Source organism: Leucopleurus acutus (genome assembly GCF_964270905.1).
Source record: "Leucopleurus acutus genome assembly, chromosome: 1".
NCBI classification, from domain to species: domain Eukaryota; kingdom Metazoa; phylum Chordata; class Mammalia; order Artiodactyla; family Delphinidae; genus Leucopleurus; species Leucopleurus acutus.
In genome coordinates this window covers 93,216,834-93,244,418 of record NC_139142.1, presented here as the reverse complement: position 1 = coordinate 93,244,418, position 27,585 = coordinate 93,216,834, and the positions used below count along the sequence as shown (strand labels likewise).

The 27,585-nt window shown below is 40.8% G+C and overlaps 1 protein-coding gene across 1 annotated transcript; it reads left to right on the top strand.

Moving 5' to 3' along the window:
- On the top strand, positions 1 to 27,585 carry LOC309958832 (aromatase-like; the record flags this gene model as incomplete). The annotated part of the gene is made up of 9 exons (XM_082834975.1): positions 1 to 177; positions 2,184 to 2,334; positions 8,101 to 8,255; positions 10,462 to 10,638; positions 13,597 to 13,711; positions 17,361 to 17,475; positions 17,912 to 18,074; positions 25,873 to 26,114; positions 27,337 to 27,585. Exons 1-9 carry the CDS (start codon positions 33 to 35, stop codon positions 27,583 to 27,585), a joined length of 1,512 nt encoding a protein of 503 aa, XP_082691101.1. The 5' UTR covers positions 1 to 32.

Here is a 27,585-nt window from a genome sequence, read left to right as displayed (position 1 = left end):
AAATTGCTTTCCCTGAGATCAAGCAACACAAGATGGTTTTGGAAGTGCTGAACTCAGTGCATTATAACATCACCAGCATGGTGACCGAAGTTGCGCCTGTTGCCAGCATTGCAATCCTGCTGCTCACTGGCTTTCTTCTCTTGGTTTGGAATTATAAAAACACATCCTCAATACCAGGTAACACAGTCATTTAGTTCTGTATCTAAGGAGAGTGTTTCCTTGGGCTTTTCGTCCATGAAAGTAAAGGAAATTTGCAAAACAGCGAAGAGTAAACCTGAGGAGATGGCTGAAGCCCAAGGCATATTAGCAAATGAATTCAGGTGAACATTTTTCTACCAATTATCTGCATATATTAAATGAAAGCATTAAAAAAATCTTAGATAATCCCTTCCAGTCTGCATTTTGTTTCGGTAAAATAGACATGGCAAAAGTATCCTTTAAAGTAAATTTAAGATGGGGTGGAACAAGGTAATATTCCAGGTTTTGGATTTTTTTAATTTAAATTCATTCCAATTTTGGTCTAAAGGTGAAAATGTCTCTGGAATGCTTTCTGTACTCCTTTCTGTCTCCCTCCCACTTTGCCTCATCCATGTCCTCTGCCCTCTCCCTTTCTTGAACCTATTCCTCCTCTTTATCCCATTCTTTATTTTTTTTTATTTTTGGGCATGGTGGTGATGTTGGTGCCACCACAAGGGGTAGATGGGACCTGGACAGTGGATGAAAAATGGGGATCACTATCGTTCCCTTGAAAATCTAAAAAAAATCTTCCACAAGCTCTGTGGATCAATCAAAAGTAGAGTATAATATAATTATCCAGATAATCCCAGTAGAAACAACACCACTCTACACTATCAGATTAACTCAGAACTCCCAGAAATATCAGACGGCTTTGTAGTTTCCTGGAAAATTCCTCACGGCAGGCATGTGTCCCCAGTCCCATAAAAAATTCTGTAAGTCAATCATCTACATGTAATGTTATTAGAACAATCCTAAGATTAAGACCCCTTGACCCCAAGACTCCCAAACTTGTTTTGGTTATATAGACATTAACAAAGACTTTCCACTAAGGGCAAAAAGAATACCCTGATAATCTTTTCCACATTAACCCAGCTACTTCAAAGTTAAGGAATAAACCTTGTTTGCCAGATTTGGGTTTAAACATCCAATTTAAATGATTCACCCCAAAACTTAGATTATCTAAATTATCAGCACTGTACTGTCTCAGATAGTTGTGTGAGTTTTGGCTGAACGACTATTTCACTGACAGAATGGAATTAAAGGAGTAAGATACAGAAATGGTATAACTTTACAATAAAACTTGTAAAACCATTCCAACAAGCTTCTGACGAACTTTTCACCACCACCACTAAAATCAAGCTACCAAGTTTGTTCTCTGATACAAGCAACAGCAACTCCCCTGGCTGCTCACCAGATTCATGCTCCTCACAATTCTGTCATTGCCTACGTCAGCAAGGGTGTAAAAGCCACGGCTCTTCACTAAAACCACATCACTAGACTCAGACTCTGGTCTAGACACAGATCAGACACACTGCCTCATTCCTCAGTGCTTAGCTTTATTTTGTCTAATGAGATTTAGCTTAAGATTCTCTTCTTAAACCAAATCCTTTTTGAAGGAAATAAAAAAGAAATGCATGCTTTTTGTTGGGACATTGTCTTTGCAGACCGTGTTTCTCACAGTTAAAAAGATGACACCCAAACCACAGACTAATTCAAACCCACCCATTCCATTGACTGGTGCTTTCAAACCCAAAGTTTTCAGACAAAACTACGCAGCCAGACGGACCTGTCAGCTTATCACTTGTCCTGGTTTTCATGCCTGTTACGAGAGGGACTGATTGACTTGTATTTGAAACTCATTGACACCATTTAACACAGCAAGAATAGAGCAGACACCTATTTCAGTCCGTTCAGACCGAAATGCTTGAGACCAAATGGAACTGGAGTGGTGTAGACTCTGGACTACTTTTTACTCATGGAGCTGTGAAGAGCATCATGTTAACTTGTGTTGTTGTTTTAATCATTTTGTGTGTGTGATTCACCTATATACATCAGAAGATATAAAAGGACATCCAGATCAAAAGAACAAGAATAGCAGTTAATTTAAAGCAATCGCTCTTTTTGGTGTTGCAGAAATACTGACTGTGATCTGATGACTTTCCTAGGTCCTGGCTACTTTCTGGGAATTGGACCCCTCATTTCCTACTGCAGGTTCCTCTGGATGGGGAATGGCAGTGCCTGCAATTACTACAACCAGACGTATGGTGAATTCGTGAGAGTCTGGATATATGGAGAGGAAACCCTCATTATTAGCAAGTAAGTCTGTTAATAATCGGGGACATATTTAAAAATCAAGGCTGGAATTTTCATATTAAAAACTAAACAAACTTATTTCGATATCTTGATGTCTGTTGCTAAAGATGTGTTTTTACTACTTTTTAAATGAAGGATGATGCCTGCAGCTCAGGATCTAGGACAGTGCTTCTCACCCTGGCTGCATATTAAAGTAACCCAAGGAGCTGTTCAAAACCCCAATGCCCAGGCTACAAACCCAACTTTTACAGTCTCCTGGGAAGGAGGGACCTGGGCATCCGTAGTGTTTAGAGGCCCCCAAATGATTGCAACGTGCTACAGAGCTTGAGGAGGAAAAAAGGTAAGAAGCTTCCAGAGTAGAGGGCCTTTCCCTGGGGAAACACCGAAGCAGGTTGGAGGGGTTCTGTCTAATTTTCTTACCCTTAAGTGTAGTTCAGGTGCTGGGAGTGCAAGACTAGACATGGAGGGAAGAATGAAGCACATGAGAAAGGACCAGAGGACCAGGACAGAAATTGCTCTTAGACACTAGGTACTTAGATCACCAGATAAATTCCCAGGAACCCTGACCAGTTGCTGAAATAGGATCCTCCTTACAGTGCAGGTAGCATCTGGCAACTGCTGTCTTAATTAGGAAAGTGACCTTAGCGACCCTGACAGGGTCAGGTGCTGATTCATGCTGAGAACATGACAAAACTCACTCTGCCCTTCCCCCAGCTTTCCCAGTTCTTTCCCCTTCCTGTCCTCACAGGCTTTTCTCTGGTTGGAGTCTCTGTGTTCTCCTTAATTGCCTCCCAGCCGCTCAATTTTCTTAAGGGATGAGCTCCCCGCAGGAATAGGACATGTTTGTCCCCATCTTCCCTTGCCTGCTCTTCAGGTCCTTCCAGAACTACCCATACCTCTTAAAAAGACCCCACTGGATGTCAGAAAGCTCTTTCTTTTTCTTTGAATAATATGCCAGGTATTTTCTCTTCTGAAAATTTTGACGTCTGTAGTTATTACACCTGTGTAGAGATTATGGGCCAACTTTTCCAAGCAGCTTAGTTCTGAAGTGGGGGGCTGCAGAACTTTGGAGCACGATGGGGTGCGAGTCAGGCACCAGTGCTGCCACGATTCTGCCTGAGCAACTGGGGGCTATGGGGAGAGATCCATCTGATCACCTGTAGATAAAGTATGCATGATTCCCCAGGCAGAGATGCGCTAAATTATTGAGGTTCTACAGAAGTTATGCATGACACTATATGTCATGTGTATATGTTAGTGTTTGCCATAAATATCAAAAATAGAATGTGAATAGCATCCATAAAGAGGAACTGGCATTTAACATGATAATTAGGATGATATTTGGCCATATGTTAGCAATTAACATAACAGTTAAGGTTATAGAATTTGTATACCTGTTTTAGTCATTTCCGAATTTATAGGAAATTCATTCTTTTATTCTGTAAATGTACATTTATTTATTAGAATTTACTCTATACTAAGCACTGGATGACTCTAAACTATCATAGAAAGTATTGGCTCTCCATTCATTCATTAAATAAATATTTATTGAGAACTTATTATGTACAACAGGTATCATGAACAAATCACTCCCAAATCCCTACCCTTGTAGAGGAATATATTGTTGCAGTATTAATATACCAACAATAAAAGGCTAAAACATAGTATTATCAGTAGGGTGAACAACTGTCTTAGTTTACTTGGAACCAGAGGATTTCCCACGTTGTGGGATTTTTAAGCTGGGAAACCCAGGATGGTTGTCCACACCATTATCAGGTAGATATGGGCTATATGGAAGATGAGGTGGGTGGAGCAACTTCGGGATGGGGAGAAATCAGGATTCCATTTCAGATATTTTGACTTGATTTGCCTAGTACTGCTGAATAGGATATTAAGAAGGAAGTTCTAACCATTCAGACCTTCGACTGTAGTCAGAAACTAGCAAAGGAAGCTGAGAAGGACAACCACACAGAGAAGGGAAAACCAGGAGAGTGTGGTGGTCTGAAAGCCAGGAGAGAATGCCTGTCAGGGAGGATGGAATTGTCAACTCTCCAGATAGTGCCACATGACTGGACGGAGATGTGAGCATTGCATTTAGCACCAGGGAGGTCATGGGTGACCTTGACAAGGGCAGTTTCTATGCAGTGCTGGGAGCAAACGTCTGACCACTGTAGAAAATGGGGAGAGAAGAATTGGAGGCAGCAGGTACAGACACTCTTTTGCCATAAAGGAGGCAGAGAAATGAAAGGGATGTTTGGTCCAAGGAGCTTTTATTTGTTAAGATACAAGATATTAAGATGTGTGTTTTGATGGGAATGATGAGTTACAGACGAAAGTGTTGATGCAGCACACAAAAGGAGTGTGCCAGGTGAGATGACAAGGGGGTCCAGGTAACAAGTGGATGTGCCCTTGAAAAGGGACATGCAAGTTCATCCACAGTAACAGGAGGGAAGGCTGAATATATGGGCACTGATCCTGGTGGTTGGACTTGCAGAGGTTCCAGTTGCTTCTGTTTTCTCAATAAAATAGGAAATGAAGTCTGTAGTTGAAATAAAGGTGAGAAGTACAACACTGGGGGACAGAGGAGACAGGATATAACAGTCATCCAGGAAAGTGAGAGAGTGACTGGACTTGGGAAATGTAGTAGAATTGCCAGCTGCACTAAGGGCTCACTTGAATTTAACTGAGACCTGCCAGTGTTTGTGTGTGTGTGTGTGTGTGTGTGTGTGTGTGTGTGTGTGTGTGTCCATGTGCATGTATGGTTTTTTCCCTGGCCCCATTCAACTGCCAGGTGCAAGCACAGAGTAAGCTAAACTGAGAGCTGGATTTAGCCAGGGTTGAGGTTTTACCAGGCAACTAGGACAAAGTAAGCAGAGGGTCAAGGGACTTGAGGATGCATGGAAGGGAGAGACTCTAATGATCGACAAGAAAATATTTTTCCAACTTTCTAGTATGAAAAGTTCAAATGAACAGGAAAGTTAGAAGAGCAGTCCTCCCCCCTTTTTCCCCATGACCTTGACCTTCTGAAAAGACCACTTCAGTTGTCTTACAGGATGTCCCACATTCCAAATCTCTCTTACTGTCTCATTATGGTGTCATTGAACATATTCTTCTATTCCCAGTATTGCTTATAAACTGAACACTAGGTCTATAGGCTCTATTCGATTCAGGTTAATTGTTGTGTAATAATACGTTCCTGTTAGTCCTAGGCACTTCACATTGCATCACATCAAGAGACCAGGGAAGGTGTTCCCATATTAGAGATACTAAATTTGGTCAGCTTAGGGTGGTTACAGTCAGAACTCTCTGTTACAAAGATTCTTTTTCTCTTGCAGTGACCTCAGTATCAAACCTGGGTAAGGATATTAGAGGGCAAAGGACAGGGAAAATGTGGTAGGATTGATGGAGTATAAGTCACAGGCACAGAACAGGTCTACACAAGGCATGTGTTTTTAAATGTTTGGTATCAAATATTCCATTGATTGTCTCCCCCCTATTTCTAGTACTTATCAATCTTGAACCTGACCACAGGTGTGTGAGTTCTTTAAACTCAGAACGGGAGGGTAGCTTTTTCTTTACCACCTAAGGACTTACTTCCTGGCTACTTTTCATTTTGAAGAGACGTTAGGTTTGCCATCTTTGGGGATGTCTTTTGACTTCAGTCATGTTTCAAGAAGAATAATTACCCCAGGGATCAGGCATCTTACACTACCCACTGTTCCTTCTGAGGTTGGGGACTCACACTGTCTCTCCTCAGTGGTAAGAAGTCCTCACTCTCCCAGCCAGTCAGTCAGTCAGTCAATGTAACATCTCCCTCACTTGGTGTTACAGGCCGGCCCGCATTGTGGGAAGATCTCTAATGTTCTCCTGAATATCAGGGGAGCTCTGGGCTGGCAACCCTAGTTCATCACCAACCTTCCCTTCTTCACTTTCCTGATTTACTCCAGTTAGATAAAGCCAGCCTACTTTTGATAAGTGACCTTATTTTAAACTCCTCATCCTTGGTGACACTTTGCTTGCTGTGTGTATCACTTCTGTCTTCCCTACTTTGTTTTTTGCCAAGTCAGAGCCTCTGTCTCAGGATAACTGAGATGTTGGCGCCCCCTAAAGGACAACTGACTTAATCGTTCGCTCTTTATTTGGGTTGAAGTTTTTAATTGACCAGTAATTCCTCAAAACATATGGACAGACCAATGTATTTTATGATATGCTCAAAAGCTCTACAGGTCAGAGCAGAAAAATAGTATTCTGTTTGTCAACTAATCACTTAAAATTTGTAGATCTGAGTTTGTGAGTAAAGAGTATACAAATTACTTGCTGCTTTGATTACAGAGTGATTTAGGGGACAGTACGAATAGCTAGAATTCTGAAGTCTATTAGTTAATAAGAATTTCAGTCCCTTCTATAGCATGATGTCATATACAGGACAAAATTTTATCTATGTATCAGTCAAATTAATTCCCTGGAATACAAACTGAAGTATCTGGATTTGCGTATTGAAAATACAATAGAAGACATAAAGCCACCCCATCTTTTATCCTGAAGAGACTAACTATCCATTTATCCTTTATGCTCTCAAATGTTAAATTATTTAAATGATCAATTTATACTTCCAATGCCATAGCCTAATTTATAATCAATCTTATTGAAACATCTTCTCAACAAAGTGAGTCTCTCTGCAGAAGAATTCTGTACCACTGTCCTAAGAAGACAATATTCTCCTCACACACGGAGGCCCCATGACGTCTTCAGCTAGGATTTTACAACATGTTATAATGCTCATTGCCTTATCGTGCCCCAATTAGAGTAGGATTTGGGGCAGGAAGCAAGACCTGAAGGAGGACATGGGTGGGGAGGGGCTGCCTGCTCCTTCCTAGTTGCTCTGAAGACCCAGCTCAGGCCTTAAGAGCCAGGCCTGGGGGTGGGAATAGAGGGCAGAGCAGTGGAAGAGGAACCAGGAAGTTCAAGGAAGCCTGGGTTCCTCGCAAGGTCCCAGGGTTGCCACAGCAAGGGCTATCTAATGGCTCAGCGTGTCCTATGTCCTGGGAGAACTCTGTGACCCTGGAGACCTTGATGAATCATGATGGACGCAGAGCCCCAAGACAGCTGCTGTCACCACCAGAGAGAGCCTTCCAGGCCAGCCCAGCCAGCCAAGCCCAGGGCCAGAGGTGCCCAGGAGATGTCCTTCAGTCCTATAATGATACTCCCCTGGAGGGGCCAGGCCTGATTAGGGCCTCTGGGGGACGGGTGGTACAAGGCAGAACTGCTGCTTCCAAACTAAAGAGATAAGACTTCAGGTATTCCAGCAACTTCCAATTATGAGGCTCACTTCTGCATGGGGAGCACTGTCTGGAGAGGGACTGCTTGGAGGCTGGAGGCTCTCAGGAATATGGTGGTGTGGAGGGTTCAGTTTCTTACAGCCTTGTAGCTCTGACAACAGTAATGGGGAGTATTTTAGTGACTTGGAGTTAGATAAGGGGAAATAACGAATAACTCTGTGTGTGTGTGTGTGTGTGTGTGTGTGTGTGTGTGCGCGCGTGTGTGTTGATCTTTAGTGATGCTCAAACAGAGAGCTAGCAGTAGAAATGTTTCAACTGGAGAAGGAAGTTCTTGTGCTAACACAAGTGCTTATTTAATCTGAATACTAGAAATTATGCATTGCATTTAGATCAACAGGCATTTGGTATGAGAGCCACCTGGTAGGCAAACTCATCACACTGAGTTCTCCTGACCCTCAACAAGTAACCCCAAGGTTTGCTTTCTCTGCAGGTCCTCAAGCGTGTTCCATGTAATGAAGCACAGTCACTACACATCCCGATTCGGCAGCAAACTTGGGTTGCAGTGTATTGGCATGCATGAGAAAGGCGTCATATTTAACAATAATCCAGTCCTCTGGAAAGCTGTTAGAACTTACTTTATGAAAGGTATTCAGATGTCTGGCTACATTCTGCTCTTTTGTCTATGAATATGCCTTCTTGAAATCATTTTTAACTTCTGCTGCTTCACAGTTTTGAAACAGTAAGAGCTAACATTCATTATACATGTACTATGTAGTAGGCACTGTTTAAGCCCTTGATAACTTTAATTCCACAGCAACCCCATGTGTTAAATACCCTTATCACCTCCATTTTACAGCTGAGAAAACTGAGGCATAAAGAGTTTAAATAGCTAGCCCAAGTTTCCACCAACAGCAAATGGTAGCACAGGATACAATTCCAGAGCCTACATATTCACCCAACACAAACTCTGTCCTTCTTGTTGACCCACAAACAATTTCATGAATGTGAAGGAGAATTGGCACCCTATATACTTAAGATCACTTCAGTTAAGAACTTAGTATGTCAGCCATATAGTTGATTTAGCATAACCAACATGTTTGCTGAATCATTGGCTGACATCCCAGATATCTTAAAATAGCAATTTGCAAATAAATTACAGAATTTTAGAACTGAGAAGAGTTGTATATGTCATTCCATCCAGACTCTGAGTTTTATACTTAAGGAGTACATTTCTAGAGAGCTTGTGATTTTTCCTCCAGGCAACATAGCCAGGTATGGAGGAGCAGAGACTGGATTACAAACCTCCTTATCTAGTGGTTTCCCCCTTTACTATATATGCTGCTGGAATGGAAGCCTTTGGCTTCAAACTATACATTCATTACCTTACAGTTTTATGGGTCAAAAGTCTGACATGGGTCTCACGGGGCTAAAATCAAGGCACTGGCAAGGCTGTGTTCCTTTCTGGAGCCTCTAGGGAGAAAGTGTTTCCTTGCCTTTTCCAGGTTCTAAAGGCTCCCCATTCCTTTTATACATTTGAAATGTGGTTTATACATTTGAAATGTGGTTTCAAGCTCTTGAACGTAGAGGCAAATCATACATCAGTCTGGGAGTGATAAACAAAGCCAACCCTTCCATGCAAAGGACTGATTCATTGAGGAATCATTTATCTCACTTGTGACTGTGACAGTCACCCAGGAAACAGCATCCTGGCCTTTCATACCTCCAGGTCCCTCCTAAAGTCAGAACGTATGCTGCCAACCCAAACTTCCTTTTTACACATGGGTGGAAATGCTTAGACTCTAGGACCACTCACCAGGCTTCCTTTCTTATTTGGAAAGTGTGCCTTCAGGGGCTTCTGCAGCACAGCTGATTTGCTTTGTTTGAGGGCTCTGACTTTAACAGCAAGTCTGAATAAAAAAGACGTAAAAAAGAGAGATTACTCCTAAAGAAAGCTTAGAGCAACCTTGAACAAACAGAGAAAGGAGGACTTTAAGAGTTAAACTCATGTTAGACCACCTACCATTAGGACCACTAGATGCTCAGATGGTCAGGAGCCAAGAAAGAGAGAGATCAGAGCCAGTTCACTCTACCTGGTTTCATTCATTCATTCATCTATTCATTCATTCATTCCTCCTTTTGACAAATATATATCAAGGGCCACCCTGTACTATGGACTTGAAGTACAATGCTAATAGGTTATCACTGTCCCCAGTGTTCTCAGTCCTGTGAAGAAAACTGTTCAACCAACAAAGTTTTGTTTTGTTGTTATGACATTGATTGAGTACAATTAATCTGGATGTAGTTTGAAGAGAAACCAAAATTAAGGATACATTTGGTAGTTTATAAGACTAGGACTTTACACATATGAACTACAATTAAACAGGAAGCACCTTAGATCTAAAAAGTAAGATCCAATTTGAATACTTCTGTAGCAATATTCTGCCACTCATTGAAACATAAAATATCACCCAAGTGAAATCCAAACCTTCTTTAGAGAGAAATGTACATAATATAGAAAATTACTGATTTGTAATTTATGATCACACATACTAAATGTTTCATTTGCAATCTCACAAATGATTTGTCATAGGTAGAATAAAAGTTTAATTGTGAATCATTTGTTTTAAAAAGATTTGTCATTCATTCATTCATTCATTTTTAATCATAAAAGTGATACTTTCTAGTAGACAATTAGTAGAATATAGAAAAATAAAAAGAATATGAAAATTTCCACCCATTTACTGAATAAAAATTTGTTGTCAGTTAAGCTCCAAACATAAAAAGCCAAAATTGCCTGATAGTTTGTGTGCCCTGGAGTTGGAGGCGGCTCACTCTGACGTGTACCCTTCAGCTTTGTCTGGCCCCGGCCTGGTGCGCACGGTGACCGTCTGTGCTGATTCCATCACCAAGCATCTGGACAGGCTGGAGGAGGTCCGCAACGAGTCGGGCTATGTGGATGTGTTGACCCTCGTGCGGTGCATCATGCTGGACACCTCTAACAAGCTCTTCCTGGGGATCCCCTTGAACGGTACTGAAATTTTCACTTTTTTAAAAAATATATTTATTTACTTTTTTTTTTTTTTTTGGCTGTGTTGGGTCTTCATTGCTGTGCGCGGGCTTCCTCCAGCCGTGGCAAGCAGGGGCCACTCTTCATTGTGGTGTACGGGCTTCCCATTGCTGTGGCCTCTCCTGCTGCAGAGCACGGACCCCAGGCACGGAAGCCTCAGCAGCCGTGGCAGGCGGCCTTCAGCAGTTGTGGCCCATGGAGTCCAGAGCGCAGGCTCAGCAGCTGCAGTGCACCGGCCCAGCCGCTCCGCGGCATGTGGGATCCTCCCGGACCAGGGCTCAAACCCGCATCCCCTGCACCGGCAGGTGGACTCCCAACCATTGCGCCACCAGGGAAGCCCTGAAATTTTCATTCTTATGACTTGACATTCAGCCCTGTATTAAACAGGGCATGAGAAGAAGGATAACGGACTCAAGCAAAGATATGTTCTTTTGCATACTGCTCTTCTTTAAACCCTTCTAAGTATTCCCAAATATTTTTCCTGGTATGTCTGCCTTGTTCACTTATAAGGTCATAAATATCCACAGCAGGGGCCATCTTCTATTTCTTTTGTATCTCTCTTCATTGCTCTAGAAAATAGGATTCTACCCACAGCTGAAACTTAACAGATGTGATCATTTGATTTGGTCATAAATATATCCTACCACCAAACCTATGTATTTAACCATTACCAACCATTCTTTTGGGCATGATATAGACATATATATGTGTATATATGTATGTATAGTTATATATACACACACAAACACATAGACACATTCCATATATCTACACACACACATAAATGTACATACATACCTCTCCCTCAAAGCCACTAAGTATGAAAATTTTGATTCTATATGATGATAAGGGTACTGAGGCTGCTGGAAATGATGATGATAACTAACATAAATTTAGTATCTACTATGTGCCAAGCAGTATAAAAAGTTGCTTCACATAAACTTTGTCACAGCATTTATAACAATCCTTGCAAGATGTCTCACTCAAGAAACTGCTTTCCTCACTATATTACAGAATCAAATATTAAACACATACATGCAACTCTACCGCCAACAAAAGAACAAACATTAATCATGTGGATTCATTCCATTCTGCTGCTGTCAGCTTAATGTAATTTCTCCTGACTTGATTTCTAGCAATGCTCATTGATTCATACATTCATTCAATTAATATTTATTGATTGCCTATTTTATGCCAGACTTAGGTTCTGGGGATAGACCAGTTGGACAAGACGAAGTCCTTGCCTTCAAAGAGTTTACATCCTAGTGGGTATATGGACAGTAAACAACTAACTATCTAGTAATATATTAGGCTATAATAAGTGCCTTAAATAAACAGGGCTTACCGGGTGGCGCAGTAGTTGAGAGTCCGCCTGCTGATGCAGGGGACACGGGTTTGTGCCCCGGTCCGGGAGGATCCCACATGCCACGGAGTGGCTGGGCCCGTGAGCCATGGCCACTGAGCCTGCGCGTCCGGAGCCTGTGCTCCGCAATGGCAGAGGCCACAGCAGTGAGAGGCCCGCGTACCTCAAAAAAAAAAAAAAAAAAAGAGTAGAGCAAAGGGCTAGAAAGTGAAGGGGGAGGTCAGTGGGAGGCTGAAGCTCTTGTGGAGACAAAGGGTGGTCAGGAAGGCCTCTGTGGAGAGGATGTCTGAAAATAGCCCAAATGAAGTGTGAGGATGAGCCACGTGCAGATCTGAAGGAAGAACATCACAGGCACAAGAACAAGGCACGAGTTTCACACTTGTCCAAACCGGCTGAGCTATCACACCTGCTCCCTGATTGACCACATTTGGACAAGCAGACAAGCGATAAGCCCTCCCTTTCTCCGCTCCCCTCTCCTCACCTCATCTCCCCGGCTCTTTAATGATTCCTTACCAGAGTCATAGGAACCCCATCTGATTGACATTAGGATGGGAGCCCCATTCACTCTGAAAGTCACAGCCTCTTGCCTTATCCCCTTTCACACAGGGACTCTGAAAGTCCTGTTTGCCTGTTCCACGTACATCTCTCCTAAGATATGACAGGTACCTATTTTAGAAGTCCCTGCTCTTTGGTTCCCCACTAGCCTTGACTCTTAGGAGGGATCAAGTAAAGGGAATTGTACAGCTCTCTGTTAACTTATGGATGCAGACTGCGGTCTAAGAACCTTCATAACCCATACAGACTTATGCATATTTCCCTCTGCTCACCGGGTCCTTGTTAAACTCTCATTTGGCCTGAGGGACTCAGTGCACCGAAGAGGAAAGGACATGGCCCTGAGGTCAGACAGAATCGAGCTCCAGCCTAGGGACTTCCTGCCACTCTGGCTGTATGACGTTGGGCAAGCTTCTTCATTTCTATGAACTGCAGTTTCTGCATCTTCATGTCTCTTCCCTTCTCTTGTGTGTAATTTGAAAAAAGCAGGGGTTTTCTTTTCTCTAGTATTCAATTTAATTCGAGAACATCCGTTAAGATCTGACTGTGCACAAGACTCAGGACAAGGCACTGAAGATTCCAAGATGAATTCTACACTCTGGACTGAAATATAAACAGAGTGGGGAGGCTTTTTGCCTTTCCAGGCACCAGAATTGAGGCCATAACAGCATTAATTACTTCTCATTTCAAACGGTCAGGTAAACAGAAGGGAGTTGGAGGCTCAGCCATGGAGAAGCGTGTGAGATTCTAGGCTGTGTCTCTAGCACAAACTTGAAACTGGCAAATCTCTGGTTAACGTGGCCAGTTTAGATGCCAAGCAGAATAAATTAGTGTTGATTTGTTTAGTGGCATTCCCCTGGCTGAAACACCCAGTGAAGGTGGAACCTTGACCTGCTTAGAGTCCCAGATGGTAGGAGAGTCTACAGGGGATCTTCTCTGAGCAGTGTACCATTCTTGGGCTCACATTTTTGCTCATCTGTTCTGATCTTTTTCTGTTTTTCCAGAAAGGGCCATCGTGGTTAAAATCCAGGGTTATTTTGATGCATGGCAAGCTCTCCTTCTCAAACCAGACATCTTCTTTAAGATTTCTTGGCTACGCAGAAAGTATGAAAAGTCTGTGTAAGTAACATATTTTGGAATATTTATTGCTGAGATTGGATTGATCTGTGTTGTGTCTTAGTTATTGCTGGCCTCTTCGGCAAGCTTTCTCCTCTCCAGACCGCAAGGGAGCTGTTAAGTTGCCGGTGAAACACTTCCTACAGCAATTTGGCAGCATGTGGCCAGACCACAGAGGAAAAGAAGACTTTGGCCCAGGGCAGTTTTCCCCTAGGAGGCTGAGAGCTCCATCTCTGGAACTAGGACACTGCTGTGTATTTTGAGTTGAAGAGAAGGGTTGGCTGAACCTATCCTTATCATTAGTCAAAATTCTCTTTGCATGTCTGGAAAAATGGAAACATAAATCATTTTATTGTTGTGTTGCTTCTGAATGAATTTAACTTAATTCAATTTGTCAGAATTGACAGTAGTTGCAAGAGAATTTTTTTCATGATGAACTTTTTTAAGACGTGTTGTTTGTTTAGCTATGCATCTTATATCTTGGGGGATCCTAAAACTGTCATTAAATGGCTTTGCTTTGGTGTCAGACTAGTCTAGCAGAAGACTAGACAAATGCCCAATGACCTAAGGGATAATCAATGGTTTTCAGAGTGTAAGTAGCCAGCCAGTATACATGCCACCTCTAACCACCAGTGGAAAGCACAGGGGATCTAAAGGTAGACAGACCTGGTTTGTATCCTATCTCTACCACTTAGTAACCAAATGTCCTTGGGAAGTTCTTCAAAGTAAAATATAACATACCCTCCGTGGTGGCAATACAGGTTAATGAGATCCTCTATGAAGGGCAATCAGCACAAAGCATGACACATAGTAGGCAATAAACATGTTAGTTTTCCCCATCCCTCTGTTCATATCTTTCCCAGATGTCCCTGACTATCTTAAATTCTCCATCTCTACAATTTCCCAAAGTTGTTTGAAGAGCTAACTTCATCCTGTTTGCGTGTTTTGAAATTCAGTAGTATTAGTCTCCAGGTAGTCAGCTTGATGTTGCTTTATGTATTTCAAGCGGATGATGAGTATTAGGTGGATGATTTGGACACCTGGTCCTTTAAACATTTCTCTTTGTTTCTACCGGAGTTTATTGTGACTTGAATCGGTAAGATAAATGGTTCATCTCTTCACTGCTGTCAGAATTTGTGGTCGTCTCAAGAGTCTTATTGGTCCGCAGTTAAACTTGGTCATTAGTTTAGCTTCAGTATGGTCAGCAGGCCCATAGAAACTTACTGCATGAGACTGTATAACAGTTTCTCTTTGGTTTCTTTAAAATTATCTCAACAACATTCCCTCTCTATATAAATTTGCCAATGGTTAGTTCACTATGTACTATCTCCTCTGATCTAGAGCAGTAAAAACCTAAAGAAATCTTTTAATCTCCTTCCCCTGCATTCCATTGCAATAATGCTGATACTTTTTTTGAGGCATAATTGACATATAACATTATGTTAGTTTCAGGTGTACAGCCTGATTCAATATTTGAATATATTGAGAAATGTTCATCACAATTAATCTAGTTAACATCTTTTACCATACATAGTTACAAAACTTTTTCCTTGTGATGAGAACTTTTAAGATCTACTCTCTTAGCAACTTTTAAATATGCAATACTGTATATTAACTGTAGACATCATGCTGTACATTACATCCCCATGATTTATTGATCATATAACTGGAAGGAAGTTTGTACCTTTGACCCCCTTCACACATTTCACACCCAACCTACCCCCAGCACTCATGGCAATCACCAATCTCTTCCTGTAAAACTGAGGTTGGGATTTCTCCTTTTGTTATTGTTTTTTTAAGATCCCACATATAAGAGAGATCATATAGAATTTGTCTTTCATACCAATATTTTTAAAAATATATTTATGTAAAGGTTTCTGGGACATCTACTTCCATCCCTATTTATTCAATTTTATAATTTTCCCTCTTTGAATTCCCAATATTAGCACAGTACTGTTTTCTACTTTTTGTTTTGTCAAATGTAGGCTTTTCAGTCTCAGAATACATTAAATAAGTGTTTGTGGCCTGGACTAGGAACCTAGCCACCATTATTTTCGTACAAACAGAGGAATTCTTGCAATATAATTTGTAAGTCAGAGACTTCTTATTCCCTGTAAACTGACATTTAACTCAATTCTCCTAGTTTTTAATGACATACAAATTCAAATACATACATTTAAGCAGAAGCAAATTTTAACCTGAATAGGAGGAATCCCAGTGGATATTCACAGGCCCCTGATTCTGGCCCAGGGAGGAAGGAGATGCTTAGAAGTGGATGCAGCTCCATCAAGAAATTCTCTAGGAATTCAAAGTCTAGGGGCATTTCAACACATCCCAGGCCATTTGGGAGCCACTGCTTAGGTAGGAATGCTATGAGCATTCTAGCCCACTATTGAATAAATGTAGGAGATACTCAACAAATATTTGCTGAACAAATGGATGGGTAGGTAAATGAATAAACGTGACTATATCCCTGCTGTATGTCTGGAATGGTGAGTGTGTGTGTGTGTTTGTGCGCGCGCCTATAAAGCATACTTACAGAGATAAACAATAGTAGGCATCCTTATTTAGAATGACACAATGAAAATACTACCCTGAAGAATATCTCTCAGAATGTTTAAACATCTTCCTTGAGATGCCCCCGCAAAAAACTTTTGAAGATAGGAGGTATCTTAAAGAATCCTCTGTTACTTTTCCTGTTGAACTGAAGTAAACATAGAGGCTATTTAGGTCAACGGAGTATTTAAGCGTGTAGGCAATTGTGTCAACAAGAATTTGAAAGAAAGATTTACTGTACATTTAACATAATACAGAATACTGTTCCCTGAGATTGGGGAACAATACAATTATATGTGAATGCATACACTTAAAGACAAAGTCAAAGATAACAGAATTGAGATCTCAAGGTGGCCTTATTGTTCATCTAGCCTGATCCCTTCACTTTAAAAGAGACATAAGACTCAGAGACTTAAACTAGGTTACGTGGAACGACAACAACCTGGACCAGAACCTGACCCTTTGTCGAAGGTGTTTTTCCCGCCTGCACACTGTCAAAAGGCATATGTATATTGATGCAGACAGTCATTCGTTCAACAAATATTTACTTAGTGTTACTATGAGGCAGAAACTGCAAGGTATGAGATAAATATCAGGAAAAATACTTCCTGCCTGTGTAGAAGAGGAACCTCAAACTCAATTGTCTTCGAGACTATGCAGATAAAAGTGGGCTGGGTGGATGTAAGACACAGGAAATGGAGGTGCCCGTGGGAGACTGGAGAGTGCATGCTCCCACTAAAGGCATTCACTGGCTTTGGTTTTTGATGTTTAACTTAAGCACTGTGCTGGCCCAATCAAATAGCAGACAACATAATTGGATTTAGCCATTTGGTACCAGTTTTCATCCCTTAACTACAGTTACAGCCTTGATTTTGCTACCACTGCCGAGATACATGGGCTAACTCTGGTTCCTTAACATGATATAATATGTAATTTAAGAATATTTGTGAAGAATTAAGTATAAATTCAGTTATTCATGAGCACTAATGGCTTCCACTAAAGCAGATCATTTTACTTTTAAACATGGCAAACAAATCCATTTATCTAGATGTCATATCTGTGTACAAGTAGATAATATTTACACTGTTTTTTCCAGTGAGGAGCTGAAAGAAGAAATGGAAATTCTGGTAGAAAAAAAAAGACGCAGGATTTTCATAGCAGAGAAACTGGAAGACTCAATGGATTTCACCACTGAGTTGATTTTGGCTGAGGTACAGACCTGAACTGACCCTAATTCCCACACAACATACGTGTATGACTGTATCAGTGTCTAAAAATTCTCTCCTGTTAACTGTTGCATGTTTCTGCTTTGACCATATGCTCCAGTATTTCTATAATGCCCAATCCAATAGCCCCCTATTAGACAGTCAGGTAAGATTGAACTTTAAGACTGAAACTTCTGTGTTTCTGCACAATAAAAATAGGAAAACTGGGGAATCCAAAGACACTGAACACATAGATATTTCGTTAAGTTCTTCAGCTTTGAGATGAAGATTGTTAATGCAAATGTCCATCATCAGACACAGAGACACATAATTTCTATGATTTCATTTTGTTGAGGTTATTAATCCTTGAGCGCCACCTCCCCTCCTGTTCTGAACCGTTCATTCACGTTGCCAATGTTTCTCCCCGCTTTCAATTGTTCAGAAACGTGGTGACCTGACAAGAGAGAATGTGAACCAGTGCGTATTGGAAATGCTGATTGCAGCACCAGACACCATGTCCGTCTCTGTGTTTTTCATGCTGTTTCTCATTGCAAAGCACCCCCTAGTTGAAGAGGCAATAATGAAGGAAATCCAGACTGTTGTTGGTAAGAATTTATCAAGCAAATAATAGAGATTAGAAAACAATTCCTTCTGAATATCAGCTTCTAGGTCCTAAGAATCTTATGTCAAAATCTTTATTAGAATCCACCCAGAGAACAACAGAGCAAGTCAATGTGTCGTATTTTCATTATGCCAAACAGGTTTCTGTGTTTTTCTAATATAAAAAAAAATACACGCTGGCTGGAAAAAAATCCAAATAAGAGAGAGATATATAAAGCAGAAAGTATTATTTCCTGATCCCTTCGACTCTCCTTCCCATTCCCCAGGGGGAATCACTGTTAAATTTTTTTTTTTTTTTTTTTTTGCTGTACGCGGGCCTCTCACTGTTGTGGCCTCTCTCATTGCAAAGTACAGGCTCTGGACGCGCAGGCTCAGCGGCCATGGCTCACGGGCCCAGCCGCTCCGCGGCATGTGGGATCCTCCTGGACCGGGGCACGAACCCATATCCCCCGCATCGGCAGGCGGACCCTCAACCACTGTGCCACCAGGGAAGCCCCACTGTTTATATTTTGATGTGTATTCTTCAAGGTCTTTTTTGATGGGCACATAAACACATATATGCGGTTCTATTTGTCTGTGTGTAAAAAAACATGGGATCATCCACAAGGATTTGCTACCTTATCAGTGACAAAAGGCTTTTGACGGTCCACCCAGGGAAATGGCTATCATTTTCTGCAGTGTTTCTGGGTTTCAAGCAGCCCGTTCTTCCAGGTGGTGGCAGAGGGAGGAGGAAAGGGTGATAATAGCAGAGGCGGGGGAGCGATCAGTTTCCCTCCCCCACCCTCTCCTCCTCCTCTGCAGGAGAGCCTCCAGGTCCCTGCTCAGCTCTTCCCCACTCTGTCCCCTCCCTGCTCTGCCATTGCTTCAGCATCACTCTGCCACTGCTTTGGATATCCCCACCCTTCCCTGGAGACACTGCCACGTTCAGAAGAAGTCAGAATTGCTTTCTGGAGAAAACAGAATGCCTTATTTGGAGTGTGCTTCACATAAGTAATCTCTTTAGGAACACATTTCAGACATATGCGAAGAGGTATCAGTAATGATATAGATTGTTCTTTCTTGACTTTACAGGTCTCTGTGAAACAACCTATTTTGTTGTTAAAAGGCACCATGTATTTTTTAAACTTTTTATCTTATTTATCTTTAAAACCATTTGAGTGCTGCTTGAAACAGATGACAAGGGGAAATTTCATACACGGATTAAATATGTGAAAGGGTTCTGCAGACGCGTTGCCATAGGAGGGCCACTGCCTGGAAAGGTAGATAGTAAGGAGCCAGAATGACATCCGGGTTTCAAATTCTGGAATGTTTTCTCAAGCACCCTTTTCAGGTTATGGGTTCTGTGCCAGGTGCAAGGGCACCGCGGTGAACAAGCCAGTGCCATCCCTGCAGTCCTGGGCTCTCAGTCTCGTGAGAAAAAGAGAATTCAAGAAACAAGCTCAGTGGAGTGAGAGAGAGTCACAGAATGATGGGGGTACAGGCAACACAGGGGAAACTGCTCTTGAGATCATAAACCTTTAATACAATTTCCTTGAGACATGAAAAGTTCTTGTGCCCCCTGATATCCCCCTGACACGACAGTCCTCTTGAAAGATAAAACTGGGACAACCACTAGTACATGTATACTTGTTCCCCCTAGACCCACAGGACTGGTAATTACCTCTAAAAGTATGCCTTTTGTTACCTTCTCCATCATCTGCCCTCTAACTCCCCACCACAGATAAATACACCCATTAGACTCTTGCTGTGTTCGAAAAGCAGTATGTGAGGGGCTGTGTTGTTAAAGTTCTCTAACCAAGTGAGACCACTCCTGAATAACCTAACTGTACAGGAGACAGAGCTGCCTCAGGACCCTGGGTTGACTTTCATTCTGCAAAAACAGTAGCCCATTTCAGGATGCTTTGAAGTTTTGCCAATTCTGAGAGTAATCCAAGCCTCTCTGACCAGTGTCGAGCCAAGCTGAGACATGGAGGTGTCCATCAATCCCCAGCTCACCTGGAGCTGATGAGGCACCCCATTTGTTGTGGTGGAGAGAGGGCGTTCTTGCCACTTTACCACCCAGGTTGTCCTTGATGAGATGAGGAGGAGAGACTAACAGTGATATTTTTCTCTTTTTTAAAAAATTTTCTTTACTTTTTTATACAGAAGGTTTTTATTAGTCATCCATTTCATACACATCAGTGTATACATGTCAATCCCAATCTCCCAATCCATCACACCACGACCCGCACCCCCCACTGCTTTCCCCGCTTGGTGTCCATACGTTTCTTCTCTACATCTGCGTCTCAATTTCTGCCCTACAAACCAGTTCATCTGTAGCATTTTTCTAGGTTCCAAATATATGTGTTAATATACGACATTGGTTTTTCTCTTTTTGACTTACTTCACTCTGTATGACAGTCTCTAGATCCATCCACATCTCTACAAATGACCCAATTTCGTTCCTTTTCATGGCTGAGATATATTCCATTGTATATATGTACCACATCTACTTTATCCATTCGTCTGTCGATGGGCATTTAGGTTGCTTCCATGACCTGGCTATTGTAAACAGTGCTGCAATGAACATTGGGGTGCATGTGCCTATTTGAATTATGGTTTTCTCTGGGTATATGCCCAGTAGTGGGATTGCTGGGTCATATGGTAATTCTGCTTATAGTTTTTTAAGGAACCTCCATACTGTTCTCCATAGTGGCTGTATCAATTTACATTCCCACCAACAGTGCAAGAGGGTTCCATTTTCTCCAAACTCTCTCCAGCATTTGATGTCTGCAGATTCTCTGCTGATGCCCATTCTAACTGGTGTGAGGTGATACCTCACTGTAGTTTTGATTTGCATTTCTCTAATAATTAGTGATGTTGAGCAGCTTTTCATGTGCTTCTTAGCTATCTGTATGTCTTCTTTGGAGAAATGTCTGTTTAGGTCTTCTGCCCATTTTTGGATTTGGTTCTTTGTTTTTTTTTAATATTGAGCTGCATCAACTGTTTATATATTTTGGAGATTAATCCTTTGTCCGTTGATTCATTTGCAAATATTTTCTCCCATTCTGAGGGTTGCCTTTTTGTCTTGTTTACGGCTTCCTTTGCTGTGCAAAAGCTTTTAAGTTTCATTAGGTCCCATTTGTTTATTTCTGTTTTTATTTCCATTACCCAAGGAGGTGAATCAAAAAAGATCTTGCTGTGATTTATGTCAAACAGTGTTCTTCCTATGTTTTCCTCTAGGAGTTTTATAATGTCCGGTCTTACATTTAGGTCTTTAATATATTTTGAGTTTATTTTTTTGTATGGTGTTAAGGATTGTTCTAATTTCATTCATTTACATGTAGCTGTCCAGTTGTCCCAGCACCACTTATTGAAGAGACTGTCTTTTCTCCATTGTATACCCTAGCCTCCTTTGTCATAGATTACTTGACCATAGGTGTGTGGGTTTATCTCTGGGCTTTCTATCTTCTTCCACTGATCTATGTTTCAGTTTCTGTGCCAGTACCATATTGTCTTGATTACTATAGCTGTGTAGTATAGTCTGAAGTCAGGGAGTCTGATTCCTCCAGCTCCACTTTTTCCTTCAAGACTGCTTTGGCTATTCAGGGTCTTCTGTGTCTCGATACAAATTTTAAGATTTTTTTTGTTCTAGTTCTGTAAAAAATGCCATTGGTAATTTGAGAGGGATTGCATTGAATCTGTAGATTGCTTTCGGTAGTACAGTCATTTTCACAACATTGATTCTTCAAATCCAAGAACATGGTATATCTCTCCATCTGTCGGTATCATCTTTAATTTCTTTCATCTGTGTCTTATAGTTATCTGCATACAAGTCTTTTATCTCCCTAGATATGTTTATTCCTAGGTATTTTATTCCTTTTGTTGCAATGGTAACTGGGAGTGTTTCCTTAATTTTTCTTTCAGATTTTTCAACATTAGTGTATAGGAATGCAAGAGATTTCTGCGCACTAATTTTGTATCCTCCAACTTTACCAAATTCATTGATTACCTCTAGTAGTTCTCTGCTGGCATCTTTAGGATTCTCTATATATAGTATCATATCATCTGCAAACAGTGACAGTTTTACTTCTTCTTTTCCAATTTGTATTCCTTTCACTTCTTTTTCTTCTCTGATTGAAATGGCTAGGACTTCCAAAACCATGTTGAATAATAGTGGTGAGAGTGGACATCCTTGTCTTGTTTCTTATCTTAGAAGAAATGCTTTCAGTTTTTCACCATTGAGAATGATGTTTGCTGTGGGTTTGTCATATATTGTCTTTATTATGTTGAGGTAGGTGCCCTCTATGCCCACTTTCTGGAGAGTTTTTATCATAAATGCTGTTGAATTTTGTCCAAAGCTTTTTCTGCATCTATTGAGATGATCATATGGCTTTTATTCTTCAATTTGTTAATATGCTGTATCACATTGATTGATTTGAGTATATTGAAGAATCCTTGCATCCCTGGGATAAATCCCACTTGATCATGGTGTATGATCCTTTTAATGTGCTGCTGGATTCTGTTTGCTAGTATTTTCTTGAGGATTTTTGCATCTATGTTCATCAGTGATATTGGTCTATAATTTTTTTGTAGTATCTTTGTCTGGTTTTGGTATCAGGGTGATGGTGCCCTCAAAGAATGGGTTTGGGAGTGTTCCTTCCTCTGCAATTTTTTGGAAGAGTTTGAGAAGGATGAGTGTTAGCTCTTCTCTAAATGTTTGATAGAATTCATCTGTGAAGCCATCTGGTCCTGGACTTTTGTTTGTTGGAAGATTTTTAATCACAGTTTCAATTTCATTACTTGTGATTGGTCTGTTCATATTTTCTATTGCTTCCTCGTCCAGTCTTGGAAGGTTATACCTTTCTAAGCATTTGTCCATTTCTTCCAGGTTGTCCATTTTATTGGCAGAGAGTTGCTTGTAGTAGTCTCTTAGGATGCTTTGTATTTCTGCGGTGTCTGTTTTAACTTCTCCTTTTTCATTTCTAATTTTATTGGTTTGAGTCCTCTCCCTCCTTTTCTTGGTGAGTCTGGCTAGTGGTTTATCAATTTTGTTTATCTTCTCAAGGAACCAGCTTTTAGTTTTATTCATCTTTGCTATTGTTTTCTTTGTTTCTATTTCACTTATTTCTGCTTTGATCTTTATGATTTCTTTCCTTCTGATAACTTTGGGTTTTGTTTGTTCTTCTTTCTCTAGTTCCTTTAGCTGTAAGGTTAGATTGTTTACTTGAGATTTTTCTTGTTTCTTGACGTAGGTTTATATTGCTATAAACTTTCCTCTAAAACTGCTTTGCTGCATCCCATAGGTTTTGGATCGTCCTGTTTTCATTTTCATTTGTCTCTAGGTATTTTTTGATTTCCTGTTTGATTTCTTCAGTGATCTCTTGGTTATTTAGTAACGTACTGTTTAGCCTCCATGTGTTTCTGTTTTTTACCTTTTTTTCCCTGTAATTGATTTCTAATCACATAGCGTTGTGGTCAGAAAAGATGCTCGATATGATTTCAATTTTCTTAAATTTGCTGAGGCTTGATTTGTGACCCAAGATGTGACCTATCCTGGAGAATGTTCTGTGTGCACTTGAGGAGAAAGTGTAATCTGCTGTTTTTGGATGGAATGTCCTATAAATATCAATTAAATCTATCTGGTCTATTACGTCAATTAACACGTGTGTTTCCTTATTAACTTTTTGTCTGGATGATCTGTCCATTGGTGTAAGTGAGGTGTTAAAGTCCCCCACTCTTATTGTGTTAATGTCGATTTCCTATTTTATAGCTGTTAGCAGTTGCCTTATGTATTGAGGTGCTCCTATGTTGGGTGCATACATATTTATAATTGTTATACCTTCTTCTTGGATTGTTTCCTAGATCATTATGTAGTGTCCTTCCTTGTCTCTTGTAACATTCTTTATTTTAAAGTGTATTTTATCTGATATGAGTATTGCTCCTGCAGCTTTATTTCATTTCCATTTGCATGGAATATCTTTTTCCATCCCCTCACTTTCAGTCTGACTGTGTCCCTAGGTCTGAAATGGGACTTTTTAGACAGCACATATATGCGGCTTGCTTTTCTATCAATTCAGCAACACTGTTTGTTTCGGGTGGAGCATTTAATCCATTCACGTTTAAGGTAATTATTGATATGTATGTTCCTATGACTATTTTCTTAATTGTTTTGGGTTTGTTTTTGTACGTTTTTCTTCTCTTGTGTTTCCCACTTAGAGAAGTTCCTTTAGCATTTGTTCTAGAGCTGGTTTGGTGATGCTGAATTCTCTTAGCTTTTGTTTGTCTGTGAAGCTTTTGATTTCTCCATTGAATCTGAATGAGATCCTTTGTGGGTCGAGTAATCTTGGTTGTAGGTTCTTCCCTCTCATCACTTTAAGTATATCATGCCACTCCCTTCTGGCTTGGAGAGTTTCTGCTGAGAAATCAGCTGTTAACCTTATGGGGGTTCCCTTGTATGTTATTTGTCAATTTTCCCTTGCTGCTTTCAATAATTTTTCTTTGTCTTTAATTTTTGCCAATTTGATTACTATGTGTCTTGGCGTGTTTCTCCTTGGGTTTATCCTGTATGGGACTCTATGCACTTCCTGGACGTGGGCTGCTATTTCCTTTCCCATGTTAGGGAAGTTTTCGACTATAACCTCTTCAAATATTTTCTCGGGTCCTTTCTCTCTCTCTTCTCCTTCTGAGACCCCTATAATGCGAATGTTGTTGTGTTTAATGTTGTCCCAGAGGTCTCTTAGGCTGTCTTCATTTCTTTTCATTCATTTTCTTTATTCTGTTCCGCAGCAGTGAATTCCACCATTTTGTCTTCCAGGTCACTTATCCGTTCTTCTGCCTCAGTTATTCTGCTATTGATTCCTTCTAGTGTACTTTTCATTTCAGTTATTGTATTGTTCATCTCTGTTTGTTTGTTCTTTAATTCTTCTAGATCTTTGTTAAACATTTCTTGCATCTTCTTGATCTTTGCCTCCATTCTTTTTCCAAGGTCCTGGATCATCTTCACTATCATTATTCTGAATTCTTTTTCTGGAAGGTTGCCTATCTCCACTTCATTTAGTTGCTTTTCTGGGGTTTTACCTTGCTCCTTCATCTGGTACATAGCCCTCTGCCTTTTCATCTTTTCCATCTTTCTGTGAATGTGGTTTTTGTTCCACAGGCTGCAGGATTGTAGGTCTTCTTGCTTCTGCTGTCTGCCCTGTGGTGGATGAGGCTATCTAAGAGGCTTGTGCAAGTTTCCTGATGGGAGAGACTGGTGGTGGGTAGTTTTCAGTGATATTTTCTGACAGATGACTGCATTGGATACCAGAAGAGAAAATTTCTGTGAACATCATTAATCTCACCATCTCACTTGACTAGAGGAGGAATGAACGTCTTCTAGAATTCAGAGTAGGGGACAAAACTCAAGAACCACACAGGTGGCAATAAATGTTTGAAGCAGATTAGGTAGGTCTACATGATGCTGCAGAGAGGAAGTTCCTCTAAAGGGCTCATCAGCCACCCACCCTCAGCTAACTATTGTCATGTGGGGATGTGAGTCCAATGTAACCTGTTTTTTAATTTCTATACAAATCCAGACATTTGTATGAAATCTCTCAGATGTTAAGATAATTGACTTCAAATCTGAATTTTCATAAGATACTCTGTGGACCAAACATAAAATATTTTACAATTATATATATAAATTTTTTCAACCAAGACCGAACTGACCTATAACTATACTGATCTGAAACTATGAGTTTTATGCCCATCACATGTTGAAACTAACATGACCTACTTTGTCCTTTTTATCTGATCCCACAGCTGAAAGAGACATAAGGATTGATGATATGCAAAAACTAAAAGTGGTAGAAAACTTTATTTATGAGAGCATGCGGTACCAGCCTGTCGTGGACCTGGTCATGCGCAAAGCCTTAGAGGATGATGTCATCGATGGCTACCCAGTGAAAAAGGGGACTAACATTATCCTGAATATTGGAAGAATGCATAGACTCGAGTTTTTCCCCAAGCCCAATGAATTTACTCTTGAAAACTTTGCCAAGAATGTAAGAGCCCTTCCTTAAAACTGTGTGTGCCACTCTTGAAAATGTCAACTCTTAAGTCCTCTCTGTTTCTGTGTTTGCACCATGTATATTTCATTCTATTTACTCATTCTCTTCACACCTCACCAGGAAAACACATTTCCCCTAGCTTGGAACACGACCACCATGTCTGTCCTCAAGGCAAGGAGGCTGGCTCTCCAGCTCTCAGAAATGTCTTGATGGAGGCCACACAATAGGTCAAAAGGTGAACAATTCAGGCCCTTAATTTGCTTAAAATGAGGCAAATTTTCTTTAACCAACCCATTTAAACTTAACTTTTCCATTTAAACTTATCACCTTGTCACCATGTAGATTCAGCCGTAGCATCATCTAAGTCAAGGAAATCCACTCCTGCTTCAGATGGAAATCAAGTGAGAAGAAAAGATTTGGTTTTGGCAGTGGGCCTTTGGTTTCTCAAATGGCCCCACAAGCACTAGGCCTCATTCTATATACGACTTTGTAATTACAAGAGCCTCAGCTTCTTCTTTTTCTGTAACTGAGGTGTACTGGAGATTCTGCCTCCATTATGTCAATTCTAGGCAATGATTTTTTTAACCTGAATTATCCTGATAGTTCCCTCTGTGTCCCCTTTTTCCATTTGCATATGGAAATATGATCTTAGTTAAACCAGTTGTCTAATTCATTTTATTTCTAGATAAGCAACCCACGCCATGTTGGCAATTGGTCAAAAATAACTTACTGAGCGTGTATTAAGTGCCAGGCACTATGTGAGTCCAAATGGGGACAAGACAGGCAGAGGTGTCCCATTAAATATTTGTATAACTAAATATATTTAGATCCTTGGCACTAATAGACAGGGAATCCACACCTTTGCCTAAATTTGTCCTTGTCATCATGTTATATGCCCTGGCACAACAACAATCTTTGCCTCAATGACTGGCAGAACAGCAGTAAAGCCATGGTCTTCCCACAGAGCTAGCTGAGTATTTACATGAAAAGCAAAACAGGGAATTGTTTGAAGTTGTGTCCGTAACACAAAGGGTGAATCAAACTGGAGGGAGAAAGAGGCTTATCTGAGTTATAGTCATTCCTCTCCGTGAAGGAGCAGTATGGCCAAGTCGCCGAAACCGAGCATTCTGACTCACAGTGTTTTCAGGGTGAATCAAACAGATATGCATGACTCTAGCCTTTACTTCTCGGGCTAATTGTCTGATCATTTTCCTAGGTTCCTTACAGGTACTTTCAGCCATTTGGCTTTGGGCCCCGGGCCTGTGCGGGAAAATACATTGCCATGGTGATGATGAAGGTCATCCTGGTCACACTTCTGAGACGCTTCCACGTACAGACATTGCAAGGTCGATGTATTGAAAAGATGCAGAAGAAAAATGACTTATCCTTGCACCCAGATGAGACCAACGACCTGCTAGGAATGATTTTCATCCCAAGAAATTCAGACAAGTGCCTCGACCACTAA